Source organism: Protopterus annectens, chromosome 2.part1 (assembly GCF_019279795.1).
Source record: "Protopterus annectens isolate FY-2018-M chromosome 2.part1, PAN1.0, whole genome shotgun sequence".
Taxonomy (NCBI): domain Eukaryota; kingdom Metazoa; phylum Chordata; order Ceratodontiformes; family Protopteridae; genus Protopterus; species Protopterus annectens.
In genome coordinates, this window is record NC_056729.1 from 665,417,753 (window position 1) to 665,433,185 (window position 15,433).

At 43.8% G+C, this 15,433-nt stretch overlaps 1 protein-coding gene across 1 annotated transcript in view; it reads right to left on the reverse strand.

The window, feature by feature from the left end:
* TMEM131L (transmembrane 131 like) overlaps nucleotides 1-15,433 on the reverse strand; it is a gene marked incomplete in the record, with an annotated part of 1,995,267 nt that overhangs the window by 732,451 nt on the left and 1,247,383 nt on the right. Inside the window, 1 exon segment of the mRNA XM_044062407.1 lies at nucleotides 12,587-12,732. Coding sequence (XP_043918342.1) covers nucleotides 12,587-12,732 — 146 coding nt within the window.

Below are 15,433 nucleotides of genomic sequence, written 5' to 3' on the forward strand. Positions count from 1 at the left end.
AGTCCTTATTTTCTGCGCAATCAGGAATCAACAACATTTTTTGTTTAATTAGATCAACAATATGCTGCTGGTACTTCAACATGTGAAAAGTAAAGTTGTGTACACTTACCATAAATGTAGATGTTCAAGTGTATTCACTGTTGCAGTCATTACATTTGGGTTATCTGCCTGCAGGTATCCATCAGCCGGCCTGAATATCAAAATCTTGGGTCCTGCATCGGATGCTGTCTCTTCTTCCATGACATCAGGGGTATAAAGCATGCAGCCGACGCCATTACATCCATTTTTCTTGCCCCAGATGTCAGGTGCCCCCATAATGGAAACAATTATATATAAGGTTACACCTCCAACAAAAAGCAAATACACTAGAAAGCTGAAGTACACTAAACAAGAAGAAAAGTATAGCCAAGAGAAGTCAGGAGGCTGGAGGGAGGGTAACCAGGACTGCAACAGTGAATACACTCGAACATCTACATTTGTGGTACGTGTACACAATGGTACTATGTTCTTTGCATTTCACTGTTGTAGTCATTACATTTGGGTAGAGTCCCAAAGCTAAGGAAGGGAGGAGCCAGTTAGAAAGCATTAGGACCAGCTATTAAGCCCAGCAAGACTGCAGTGGCAAAAACAGCTCTGGATTTAGAAAAAAGAGGCATGTGGTAATGCTTGGTGAAGGTATGTACAGAGCTCCAGATAGCAGCTACTAGGATGTCCCTGGTAGGGACACCTCTGAGAAAGGCTGTAGACATAGATACAGCCCTGGTGGAATGTGATCGTATCCCCCATGGGGTAGGTTTTTCCATGGTGCTTATAGCAGAAATAAATGCAATGGCCTATCCATTTAGAAATGGTTTGCTTTGAAATGGCCTTCACCTCTGCCCCTGCAGCAAAGGCAACAAGCAGCTGTTCAGTTTTTCTGAGAGGCTTAGTCCTGTCCAAATAAAATCTAAGCTGTCTGTGCACGTCCAAAGAGTGCAGTATTCGTTCTCCTTTGTTCTGTGGATTAGGAAAGCAGGTTGGCAAATGAATGGACTGATAAAGGGCCACACTGGATACCACCTTGGGCATAAAGGAAGGATTGGTCCTGAGGGACACCCTGTCTGCATGGAAGATGATGAAGGGCTCCACTGCCATGACGGCCTGTAATTCAGACACTCTTCTTGCTGACATGATGGCTAGAAGGAATGCTGTTTTCCAAGAAAGGAATTTCAACTCTGCAGTTGCAGGTGGCTCAAAAGGAGGTAGAGTGAGCTTTTCCAATACAAAGCTAAGGTCCCAGGCTGGAGTACGTGCTCTCCTGGGTGGTCTTAAATTTTTGGCCCTTCTGTGGAATTGTTTCAGCAGGGCGTGAGAGAAGAGGGGTGGCTCAGTATTATAATGTGCTGAAATGGCTGAGGCATGAACTTTAATTGATGAGAAGAAAAGGCCCTTGTGGAGCATCTCTGTTAAGTATTGAAGAATATGCAATAAGCTGGCCACTGTTGTGCCCATCCCCCGAGTCTGGCTCCAGGAACAGTATCTTTTCCACTTTTCAGCATAGGATTTTCAAGTACTAGGCCTCCTGGCCTCCAGAATGACATCTAGCACCTGCTTATTGAGGGATGCTATTGGAGAGCTCAGGTAATTAGCCAGGCTGCAAGGTTCAGGTTTTGGAGCTGGGAGAGCAGAATCTGGCCCTCCTGCTGGGACAGCAGGGAAGGGATCTGAAGCAGGTGCCATGGTTCCAGCAGTGACATACTGAGCAAGAGGGGGTACCAGTGCTGGTGTGGCCAGTCGGGTGCAATCGGTATTGTCCTTGGTTTGTCCTGTTTGATCTTTAGCAGAACGTTCGAGAGGAGAGGCAGAGGGTGAAAGGCATAAACTGAGAGGCTTTCCCAGGTGAAGGACAGGGCATCCACTTTCCAAGCTCGTCTGTGGGGAGTCCTTGTGCAGAATTTGTCCAATTGGTAGTTCTGAGGGGAGGCAAACAGGTCTATCTCTGGGTTCCCCCATTTGTTTCTCAAAATGTTGAATATCTTTGGTTCCAGTTTCCACTTGTGTGGGTCCATGAAATTTCTGCTTAAGTCATCTGCCAGTGAATTTAGTTTGCCTGGCAGGAATTGAGCTTGTAGGTGCACTTGGTAGCTCAAGGCTGTGTTCCACAGAGCCATGGCTAGTCTGCAGAGGGGATACGAGTGGGATCCCCCTGCTTGTTTATGTACCACATAACAGTGGTATTGTCTGTCTTTACCAATAATTGTCCTGGAAGAATGTGGTCTTTGAAGGCTGTCAGGAAATTCTGTACAGCTAAAATTTCTTTTTGACTGATATGCAGGTGCATTTGACTCGAGTTCCATTTGCCCTGAATGCACTGCCCTGCCAAATGAGACCCCCGTGCGCAGTCTGATGCTCCATTAGTGTTTGGGTGGCAGGGGGTAGAGTGAATGGCAGTCCCTTGTTGTGGTAGCAGGGCTCTGCCCACCACAGGAACTCTGTCTTTATACAAGGAATGATAGGGATCATTGATTCCAGGTCCTGAGAATGTTGACACCATAGGCTTTTTAGATACCATTGTAGTTTCCTGATATGCAGTCTTGCATATGGAATTAGTAGAATGCAGGAGGCCATGAACCCCAGGGCTTGCAGTATTTTCCTTGCAGATAGCTGGGTCTTTGTGGCCAGTAGTTTGAAGCAGGCTGTCAAATTTCTCTGCCATGAGGTAAGCCATCTGGGAAGTTGTGTTCAAGCTTGCTGCCAGGAATACAATTTGTTGGCAGGGTACTAGATAAGATTTCTTTTTGTTTATGGTGTACCCCAGTGAGGTTAGCAGTTTCTTTATAAATGCCAAATGATTTAGTAGCATGTCCTGGCTTTCTGCCTGAATTAGACAATCGTCCAGATATGGGTATATCTGAATATTTCTTTGCTTGCAAAAGGCGATAACTGGAGCTAGGCACTTTGTGAATACCCTGGGCGCAGTAGATAAGCCAAAGGGAAATGCAGAAAAAGTACAGTTGTGTACCTACCATAAATGTAGATGTTCGAGTGTATTCACTGTTGCAGTCATTACTCTTGGGTTATCCTGCTGGCAGGCTACCCGCAGTCGGCCTGAATTCCAAAATGCTGGTCTGGCGTCGGTTGCTGTCACCTCTTCCCTAATGTCAGTGCGCCAGGGGTATAAAAGATGCAGCCAACGCCATTTTCTTCAGTTTTTCTTGCCCCAGATGTCAGGTGCCCCCAAAAGGGTAGGCTAAATATATTATGCAAATAAACATACATGCAGTAAAGAAACATTTCCTTCATCTGCAAGCAAATACACCACATAGGTTGTATAGAATACAGAAGTACAGATATACCCCAGCAAAAGAAAGGGGGACGGAGGGAGGGTAACCTGGACTGCAACAGTGAATACACTCGAACATCTACATTTATGGTAGGTACACAACTGCACTATGTTCATCATGTTTCACTGTTGCAGTCATTACTCTTGGGTTGAATCCCAAAGCTGAGGATGGGTGGCTGGGCTAAATAGGATTAGGAGAGGCTAAGAGGATCTGCAGCACTGCAGTGGCAAAGCCTGCTCTGGATTTAGAGTAAAGAGGTAAGTGGTAGTGCTTTGTAAAAGTGTGCACTGAACTCCAAGTTGCAGCCGCTAAGATGTCTTTGGTTGGTACTCCTCTGAGGAAGGCTGCTGAAGTGGCTGCTGCTCTGGTAGAATGAGGCCTAATGCCCTTAGGCACTGATTTGCCATGCTGAGAATAGCAGAAACGGATGCAATGACCTAGCCATTTAGAAATAGTCTGTTTTTAGATGGCCTTTGCTTGTGATCCTGCAGCATATGACACTAAGAGTTGCTCAGTCTTTCTGAAAGCTTTAGTTCTGTCCAAGTAGAAGCGTAGCTGCCTGTGTATGTCCAAAGAATGCTTTTCTCATCCTTGTTCTGTGGGTTTGGATAAAAGGTAGGCAAGTGAATGGTTTGGTTGAGGGCCACAGTGGACACCACCTTGGCCATAAATGTTGGGTTTGTCCTCAGAGAAACCCTGTCTGGATGAAAAATGATGAAAGGTTCAACAGCCATGAGTGCTTGTAACTTCGAGACTCGTCTTGCGGAGGTTATTGACAGGAGCAGAGCTGTTTTCCAGGATAAGAACTTTATATCAGCTGTTGAGGCTGGCTCAAAGGGAGGCAGTGCGAGTTTTTCCAAGACATAATGGAGGTCCCATGCCGGAATTGGTGCTCTCCTTGGAGGCCTGATGTTTTTGGCCCCTCTGAGGTTCTGCCTTATTAAAGGATGAGAAAAGATAGGTGGTTCCATATTGTAATGGGCTGAAATGGCACAGGCATGAATCTTAATTGATGAAAAAGAAAGGCCTTTGTCCAACATCTTAGTTAGGTATTGTAAAATCTGAGGAATATTTGGTACATATGTGTCAATGCCTTGTTCCTGGTTCCAAGCACAGAATCTCTTCCATTTTTCTGCATAAGATTTTCTGGTACTGGGCCTCCTGGCCCCCAAGATAATATCCATAACAGCTTTTGAAAGAGGAGTGTTCTGAATGGCTACATTATCCACCATGCTGCCAGATTTAAGGTCCTGAGTTGACTGTGCAGGATCTGATTGTTTTGTTGGGACAGCAAGTGGGAAGTTTGAGGCAATATCCATGATGGACCTTGAGACAAGCTCTTTAGGATTGGGTACCAGTGCTGGCGTGGCCAGTCTGGTGCAATCAGTATCATTTTTGGCTTCTCTTGTCTGACCTTTAGGAGTACCTTGGGAAGGAGAGGCAGTGGAGGAAAGGCATATACTGTTAGGTTTTTCCAGCTGAAGGATAGGGTGTCCACTCTCCATGCTTGTTTGTGATAAATCCTTGTGCAAAATCTCTGTAATGGCAGTTGTGAGGGGAGGCAAATAGATCTATGTCTGGGCATCCCCATTTCTTTGTTATCATGCTGAAGACTTGTGTATCCAGTTTCCACTTGTGGGGATCCATGAGGTTTCTGCTTAGTTTGTCTGCCAGAGTATTTGTTTTTCCTGGCAGGAATTGTGCTTGCTGGTGAACTTGATAAGCCAATGCTGTGTCGCACAAGGTCATTGCTTGTCTGCAGAGGGGGTAGGAATGTGTGCCTCCCTGCTTGTTTATGTACCACATGACCATAGTATTGTCCGTCTTTATCAGTAGCTGTCCTGGATGAAGTAGATCCTTGAAAGCTGTCAGGGCATTCTGAACAGCTAGCATCTCTTTTTGATTGATATGAAGATGCATCTGGCTTGCAGGCCATGTGCCCTGAATACATTTTCCTGCCATATGGGCCCCCAGGCATAATCTGATGCATCCATTGTCAGTGTCTGTCTGGCTGTGGGTAAAGTGAATGGCAGACCCTTGTTGTGGTGGCAGGCCTGTTGCCCACCATCGAAACTCCTGTTGCAGGCAGGGAATTAGGGTAATTACTGTCTCCAGGCTGTGGCAATGCTGAGTCCAAACACTTTTTAGATACCATTGTACTTTCCTCATATGCAGTCTGGCATATGGAATTAGTAGAATGCAGGATGCCATGAAGTCCAAGGCCTGCAGGATTTTCCTTGCAGATAACTGGGTCTTTGTTGCAAACTTTTTGAAGTAAGAAGTCAGTTGCCTCTGTTTGTCTGGCGTGAGATAAGCCATCTGGGCAGTTGCATTTAAGCTTGCACCCAGGAATACTATCTCTTGAGAGGGTACTAATTTTGATTTCTTTTCGTTTACTGTGTACCCTAGACAAATTAGTAATCTTTTTACAAACACCAGATGCTTTAGAAGAATGTCTTTGTTCCCTGCTTGAATAAGGCAGTCCAAGTAGGGATATATCTGAATTCCTCTTTGTCTGCAAAACGCAATTACTGGTGCCAGGCATTTTGTGAAGACCCTGGGCGCAGTAGATAAGCCAAAGGACAGTGCAGAGAATTGGTAGTGCATTGAGCCAGCTATGAATCTGATGCATCTTCTGCAAGACTGTCTGACTGGGACATGCAGGTATGCCTTTTTTAGGTCCAAAGTTACGAGCCAAGCCTTCTTGCCCAGCATGGGCAGTAGCTGCTGTAGAGTCAACATCTTGAATTTTGGAACCTCCGGAAACATATTTAGTATAGACAGGTCCAGTACTGGTCTCCAGGTTTTGTCCTTTCTGGGCACCAAGAAAAGTCTCGAGTAAAATCCTTGTCCCTGCTCTTGTTGTGGTACTTGTTGAATGGGTCTCGTCCATGAGGGCTGTAATTTGCTTTTGTGCCTCTGCCCGTTGATTGTGTGGCAGGTCTAACATACCTTTTGCCCTTGGTAGGGTGTACAAATGGAACCTGTAGCCCTGGGACACTATGTTCAAGACCCATTTGTCTTGGGTAATCATTTGCCAATTTGGTGAAATAAGTGCTAGCTTTCCACCTAAGGGGGCTGCCAAAAGAAAAGTGCTTGGATCTGGCAGAGGAAAGTCATTGGGACTGTTTCCTGTAAGGTTGTGATTTGTCTTCTCCGCTTTTGGAGGTAGGAGCACCCCATTGTTTAGGCCTGTACGTGCCTTGGGGCTGAGATTTGCCACTGGGACGTCTGTATCTGCCTTTTTGTGGCCTGTCTGACACTGGAAAGGACCAATTTTTGGAAGGCCAGTTCCTGCTAAATCTGGGTGGCTGTACTTGTAAAAAAATCCTTAAATGTCTGCATGGATTTCGCTTTATCCTCCATTTTCTTCAACACCTCTGCTGCTTTAGCACCAAACAAAGTATCATATTGTAATGGAGCATCTAATAATTTTACTTTAACATGATCACGTAGATTCTGTTCCTTTAACCAAGCATGCCTTCTAATAACAGAACCTGTAACAGCGGCCCTGCAAGAGGCCTCCAGTGAATCATAACCACATTGCAAAGTATGCTTTCCCACTTGTTCAGTTGCATGCAATAAATCCTACATTTCCTTGTTCTCTGAGCATTCAGAATTTGTCAACATTTTCTGTTTAAGCAGTGACATTAAGTATTGCTGATATTTAAGCATATGAAACTGACAATTTAAAGCCCTTACAGCCAAGGTAGCAGAAGTATAAACTTTTTTCCCCCATCTGTCCAGTACCCTAGAATCCCTATCAGAGGGGACAGGGTTTTTTGCAGTGGAAGCTTTGACCCCTTTGGGACTCTGAGATATCAGCAGCAGGGTTTTTATATAGGAATTTATGAGAATCTGGGACCCTGTAGTATCTGTCAGGCTTAGCAGGTGCAGGAGGTAAAGAGTCAGGGGACAGGCCGGACTCTGAAAATACATCATCTACAATGTCTCGAACAGGTGGAATAGCAAGGGGTTTGTGCTGAGGTAATAGCAGAAAGTCTCTGAGCCTTTTCTTAGATTCTGAGTAATCTTGGCTCTCCCAGTGGAAATGCTCCCTCATGGTATGCAGTGTTTCCCCAAAAGAATAATCCTCAGGAGGAGAGGCTGAAGGAATGGATTCTTCAGCATCAGAATCCTCATAGGGAGGAATAGAATAATCCTGTTCAGAAGAGGAATCAGAGGAAATAGAAACCTGATCAGAAGAATCATATTCTGTCTCTTGCCTAGGCCTCATCAGGAGGGGGATGGGAACCCCCGATCAAAGTAATTAGGTCTTCGGCCATTTTAAGCATCTGTTTTTTAGGCATGGAAGTCTGAGTAGGAGAATGCTGTACTTGTTTCTTTGTCTTTAGAGCTGCTTTAGTCTTTGTCTTTGAAGCTGGAGATGGTTTAACATATAACTGTGTAGGTCTGAAGACACCCTCAGAAGCAGATGCCTGCTCAGCGGATCTGGACCCATCTGAGGGAATGATTTCCGAATGTCCAATACTTTGAGTATCCAGAGGCCCAGTCGGCTCCACGTGGGAGTTGGAAGCGGCCTGTGGCTCTGAGGTAGCAGGTGCCAGGGGCTGCGAAAGCGCCTCACTGAGAACCGGCGACTGGCCTAACGAAGGCCTCATCATCGGTTTTGGACCTCAGATGCCTATCATTTTCCTTGTCCTTGCGTTTTTTGTAAACTCCGGTCGTCGGCTGTTTCGATAGCATTATATAATTAAACCTTTGGCCAAAGTAATAAAAGCAAAATCGAACTGACGCTTAATAGTGCGTTGGTTAAATCTAGCACAAAACCGACAGCTAGCAACGTTGTGGTCAGGGCCTAGGCAAGGAATACTGAAACTGGCAGTTTAAGGCCCTAATGGTCAAAGTAGCAGAAATGTATACCTTCTTACCCCATCTGTCCAAGGTTCTGGAATCTCTATCAGAGGGGGTAGGGTTTTTGGCAGTAGTAGCCTTAATGCCTTTAGGTCCCTGTGAAATGGTCTCTGGGTCCGCAGTAGGATTCTTGAAGAGGAACTTGTGAGAGTCAGGTACTCTGTAATACCAGTCAGGTTTCCTGGGAGCTGGAGGTAAAGTGTCTGTGGCCAGGCTAGATTCCAAGAAGGCATCATCTACAATGTCCAGGACAGGAGGGATAGCTAAAGGCCTGTGTTGAGGTAGGAGTAAGAATTCCCTAAGCCTCTTTTTGGAGTCAGAGTAATCCTGGCTTTCCCAGCGGAAATGCTCCCTAAGAGTGTGCAAGCTTTCATCAAAAGAAAAATCTTCTGGAGTGGAAACAGAGGGAATGGAGTCTTCTGCATCAGAATCCTCATAGGTGGATAAGGGCAAATCCTGGTAATAAGAAGAAACAGAAATTTCAGAATCCTGATCAGAAGAATCAGAAGGAAAATCAGTTCTAGGTCTCTTACAGGGTGAAGGCTGGCTTCCCCCAATTAAAGTAATAAGGTCATCAGCCATTCTTATTTGTTTTTTAGGCATATGGGCCAGACCATGCGGTTTGGACGTCTGTTTTCTAGACATGGGTCGAGTTTTACGCCTTGAAGAAGAAGATGGCGTTGGTATGAAATGCAAGTCAGTAAGGCCCAAATACATCCTCAGAAAACGGTACCTGCACAGCGGCTCCGGACCCATCCATGATAGAGACATCCGCAGGTTCCATAGTCGAAGAAGCATCTCATGGCATACAGGACTCCGAATGGGTCTCAGTAGAGGCCTGTGAATCTAAAGTGGCGGGTATCAGGGACTGCGAAAGCACCTCACTGAGTACCGGCGAACTGGCGACTGGCTTAACAGAAGCGTCGTCTGCAGCTTTGGACCTATGCGGTCTGTCTCTGTCTTTATCTTTACGTTTTTTCGGAATGTCGGTAGTCGGATGGCTTACCGAAGCCATTTCTGGATAATTAAACCGAGTACCAAAATAGTTTGAGGCAAAAATGCAAAACCGACGAACAGTTCGAGGACTGAATAAGGCACAAAACTGACAGCAAGGGACATCATGACCTGGGCCTAAGCAAGGAATGCAGTATGAATGAAAATACTTACGAGGTATTTGCTTTCCAAAGGTAATACAATTGTTAACTTTAACTTTTACTGACATCGGTTTAGAGCAAGAAAAAGGATCCCAATGGGGTACTTAGCTTTTTTGAAGACTTCGGTTCTGAAACTCGAAAACGAAAATTTCAGGAGTCGGCCGACCGGCACTTGCAAACTGCTTCTGCTTTGGGAACCCCACGGCAAGAAAGACTGATGTAATGGCGTCTGCTGCATGCTTTATACCCCTGACGACCTGACATCATGGAAGAAGAGACAGCATCCGACGCAGGACCCAAGACTTTGATTTTCAGGCCGGCTGAGGGCTACCTGCAGGCAGATAACCCAAATGTAATGACTGAAACAGTGAAACACAAAGAACATCTGGCAATTTACAGCCCTGATGGCAACAGTTCCAGAGGTATATACCTTCTTACCCCATCTGTCTAGAGCCCTAGAATCCCTGTCCGAAGGGGTAGGGTTTTTAGCTGTAGAAGCCTTAATACCTTTAGGTCCCTGGGAAATGGATCTACAGTTGGATTTTTAAAGAGAAATTTGTGAGAGTCAGTTACTCTGTAGTATCTGTCAGGCTTTCTAGGACCAGGTGATAAAGTATCAGGGGTAAGGCTGGATTCCATGAAGACATCATCCACAACATCCAGGACAGGCAGAATAGCTAGAGGCCTATACTGAGGCAAATCTAAAAATTCCCCGAGTCTCTTTTTGGACTGTGGGTAGTCCTGGCATTCCCAGTGGAAATGCTATCTCAGGATATGCAAGGTTTCACCGAAAGAAAGGTCCTATGGGGGGGGGGGGAGGCTGAGGGAACTGACTCCTCTGCATCAGAGTCCGTATAGGTAGATAAGGGTATGTCCTTTCAATCACAGGGGTCAGAGTCATCAGACTCATGGTCTGAAGAATCTGAAGGAAAATCAATTTTGCCTTTTAGAGGGGGAAGGCTGGCTTCCCCTAATTAAAGTAATAAGGTCTTCAGCCATTCTAAGCATTTGTTTCTGTGGCATGGGAGCTTGAGAATGTGCTTTGGTCGTCAGTTTCCTAGGCGTAGTGCGAACTCTGGGCCTGAGAAATTCGGTAGACTTACTCATTAATGAAGTAGTCAGTTTAATATAAACATCGGAAGGTTTGAATATACCCTCAGAAGTTGGTGCCTGCACAGCGGCTCCGGAACCATCCAAGGTAGAGACATCCACAGGTTCCATAGTCAAAGAAGCATCTCATGGCATACCTGACTCCAAATGGGTCTCAGTAGTGGCCTGCGAATTTGTAGAAGCAGGTAACGGGCTGAGAAAGCGCCTCACTGAGTTCCGGTGGACTGACAACTAGCTTAATGGAAGCGTCATCGGCAGTTTTGGGTCTATGCGGTCTGTCTTTATCTTTGCATTTTTTCAGAAGGTCGGTAGTCGGCTGGCTTACCGACGCCATTTTGGAATTTGGAGAACGAGAGCGAAAGAATTTAGAGACAAAAATAACCTGACGACGAATAGTCCAGGCGTTGAACAAGGCACAAAACTGACAGTGAGGAACGTCGTGGTCTGGGCCTAAACAGCTGACGCAGTAAGAATGAAAATCTCTGTGAGGTATTTGCTTTCCACAGGCAAGACAATTGTTAACTTTTTCTGACATCGGTTAAAGCAAGAAAAAAGGATCCCCAACAGGGTACTTAGCATTTCAGGTTTAAAACTCGAAAAACGAAAATTTCAGGTAGCTGCCAACCGGCACTTGCGAACTGCTTCTGCTTCGGGCTCCCGCACTGCAAAAAAAGCTGATGGAATGGTGTCTGCTGCATGTTTCATACCCCTGATAACCTGACGTCAGGGATGAGGCAACAGCATCTGATGCAGAAATCCCAAGACTCTGGTATTTGGGCCGACTGAGGGCTACCTGCAGGCAGATAACCCAAGTGTGATGACTGCAAAAGTGAAACACAAAGAAAATCATATGCAACTTCTGTTGCAATGGGGATCACAACACCTGTGCTACCTTTAATCCCCTAGATGAGCTCCTCTGCCCTTGCTGGAGAAGACTGCCACTGCTCTTCCAAAGACCTTCAGAAAGCAGCTGCGGAAGACAGTAACACGGACTCCTGAGTCAGCACCAGCTAAGTGGCAGTAACCAAGAAGCCCCATCCCTCAATAAAACCAAGAGTCACTGAGAAGCCAGAGGTAAAACAGGCCAGGGTCACAATGTGTCCGAGTGTACTATCGGACCATTCTTTTGGGAAACAGAATGCCTGCTGCATTTGTATCAACACTGCCAATGGATGCATGTAGTATTTGTCTTCAACAAAGACTTCTCTAAGCTCTTTCAGTAGTAGGTCATCCATGGAGACCTGAAAGAACAATGCAGGGGACTTAACATTATTCTATCCAAAGAAAGATGCACCTTTTTTTTACTCCTATCAGTGATGCTTCTCTTCTACATAACCACCTTGAAAACAATCCTTTATCTCTGGAAATGGGATCAGGAAGCAATTATTTGCACGACCATGCTTCTTGTTACCTCACACAGATAAAAAACAAATCACCAATAAGAAGGCCGGTGATTTCCAGAGCTTCTGTCTTTCAAACACATGCAAACACAGATGCATACACAGGTCTGGTGCTTCCACATAAAGGGCAGCTGTACCAAAGGCTTTGCAGATGTCACAGGCCATCTTCTGATGGTCTTTTTCCAAGAAGTAAACACAAGTAAAATATTTACCCCAAACAGCCATTTTCCATCTATGTCTACAAGACACCAAAAGGGTTTATGATATCTCAAAAGCTATTACCTCAGACTCGATGAAAAAAAATAAAATACAAACCTACATTTTTAAAAAGCCATCAAAAAGTTCTAAAGACGATTTCAAAAATATTCCCTCACTTTAAAAAATAAAGCTTTGTAGCCTAATAGAACAGATGGACTTCCCCCAAGCTTAAGATGATAGATGGCAGGGAAGAACTAAGGTAGGAAGGGTGCACCACTGCTTTTACAAAATATTGCTTCTACATAATTTTCAAAACCCAATGAGGATAAATGGACTCACTCACAGATATTAAACCTTGAGCCAAACAGTGCCACTGGTGGCTGGAGAGGAGTTCTTCAATAAACTGTAAACTGCCACAATGATCCAGAACCCACAGAGAACACTACTCCTTATTAACATCAAACAACTCCTATGTACTAGTTTTTTTTTTCAAAACTTCTGGAAAATAAGACTGCAAGAGACTTACCTAATTAATATGAGGGATGCTACCCTTCTAGGCTCAACTGGTGTGAAACTGACACCAATTTTTCTACTTTCTCCTGGTCGCAGTGTCAACTGCAGCAACAGCCGAGTAGAATTTTTTATAATGGTAGCATGCACCTTAGAAGAGGCCTGTTTAAAAAAGAAACACAAAAAACTTAAGTCAGTATATGTATTTTTCCTTGGGTTTGCAATGTTGGAATACTTAGAGTAAAGCCAGACGTATGATGATTTACAACAACTATATACACTGCAGCAATACTTTTTTTGAAACAGATAAGTATTTACAGATTAAAACTCCTCCAACATTTATTTCTAAAACCAAAGACATGACTACAACTTCGGTTTTACACATTTGATAGATACATGAATTAAGTTGCCATGTCATGATGAAGGATATCACAAAGGAATGTCTTTGTCAAATGACTCAAATATATTTCTTTTATGTGCTCTCTTACATGGCAGCAATTCCTAGAAAGCCACTCCTGTCATATCAGAATATAGCAACAATAACCAAGTTAAACTGCAAGACATGGATTCAGTTTTCTTTCTACCAACATGGGTGTAACCCAAGCATACACCATGTTATTTTGTGCATTTGGATGTGCTACACCATAAATAAAGAGTATGGTAATTATTGTGGTTGATTACATTTTTGTTGAATGTCTTTTTTTATGGGTCTATATTACAACCGCGAAAATCCTAAACAGCGAATACGGAATCAACACATATAACCCGAACCGCCAATACACCGAACACCCTACACCGCAAAATTCAAAATCTCGAACTGTCATAGTTGTCCAACCCCACCACGCGCTACATACTACCTACCCAAACAAAATAAATAAACCACATACATACACTAACCAAAACCCTACTTCTAACCCTACACTAAACCTTACATACATTACTGTCTATGCACTTACCTTAACCTGCACCCTAACCCTAAGGTCTGTAACTATCGCACACTTACCTTACGGAGCTACACCGCAGAAGGGCCAACCATGACGATTCGACATTTCAGATTTTGCGCTTCAGGACGATTGGTGTTTACGCGTTTCGATGTATACGTGTCAACGTTTCCGTATTCGGGAAAGTGGACCTTCGCAATTTCAAAAGGGAGCCCTTTTTTACCCCAGAATAAATGTTTTGAATATTTTTTTTTTTTTTATTTATTTAAACAATATACTGTCAAGAAAGAAGCATTATCTGGGATTTGGGGAAGGGGCTACATTCTTAAAGATGCCATACAATTCAAAAAATCCCAGTTCAATTGTACACCTGCATACTAGAGATGCTTTTTACAACCAAGTGGGCTGTGTGGTAAATTATCTCTGTTCTTTAAGCCTGGCATGGATGTCCACTGGGCCTACTCATAAACACACATAATGGTACATTTCTATAAATGGCTGGGTGGTATCTGCTCATATGGTATTTCAAGCCCTAACCCTACCAGTGTTTTACTGTGCTTATCAGTGCAGAACACAAAGCAGTTTAGCTAACCATTCAAAAATGTTATCATTCCCTCCAGTACAGCTCTTTTGAGTGTGTACCTTTAACTCCCAGTGGGCGTGGCTTGAGCCTTTAAAAAATGAAGTTATCACCTGACATTTCTAAGAAATACTCATTGACATAGGTCAAATATCAATACAGTTGTGATTGCCATCATATATGCTTCAAGATAAAATATTCTGATACCTTGTATGTAGCATGGTGTTGGAATTATTAATGCAAATATGAACAAGCAATATTGACGCCTAGAGGCGCAGTAGGAAGTAACTGCAGATGCACCTGGAGGCGTCACTCGGATGTAATGAGTAATAGACAGAGCTACTTCCCCTTCATGAAAGAAACAAATAATTAGTCAGCTGGTCAATGTGTTTAAAATGCTTCAATTGTTATTTAAAAAAAAAAAAACAAGGATCTTGTAAATATTCATACCCTAACCTCACATCAGGAGGTCATGAATAATTAATAACAAACAGCAGATGTGGTCTAAACTTCACGAGGTCTGCACTACAAGTTAAAGCTACATGGAACATCTGCTTACCACATGGCATGATAATCAATGTACTTAGTTCATAAGCATTTAAAGGTATATACCCCATATCTAACATCCCTTATGTGAGTAAGTATGTGCTTGGGATTTGACTAAATGGTGCTTTAGTTGAATTTAATTATTTGTGATGCAATCAAATGTCATACACAAGTCGTGGACAACACAAAAATGACAGAAAAAAAGAGCAAATGCACAAATGACTGACATATAAAAAAGAGTGAGTCACAAAACGTTGTAAACTTCTCTCCCAGTAACAGTAAACTCCAGCTATAAAAAATAAGATTAAACATTATTTGAATTGGTACTTTTAGGAAAGGGATTTAGTATGACGCACAGGAGACACTCCAGGTACAGTTAACCATTGACAAGACCCCTATACAAATCATAGCTAGCTACCAGCCCTCAAATCTGACTCAAGATGCCCAATCTGCCTCACTAGACATCTTCAAATCTATCAAGATTCAACGCTTTACCCTGATCCTGGGTAACCTTAAGTACCCAAACATACACTGGAAGAACTAATCATGCCAGAGCACAAATGCCCAGAGATTCCTTGATTTTGTCAATGCAAATGCTTTAGAACATCTAGTCGATACCATCACAAGAGGTGATAATATCTTGGACTTGGTATAAACCAACAAGAGTAACCACTTCAGCATCCCTGCAGTATCATCCCTCCCTTGTAAGATACGACCATAAAGCGGTCACAGTCAAAGTCGCCATCTCACCCGACCCCCCCCCCCCTTTAGTTAGTGTCAAACTAAAAACAGCTTC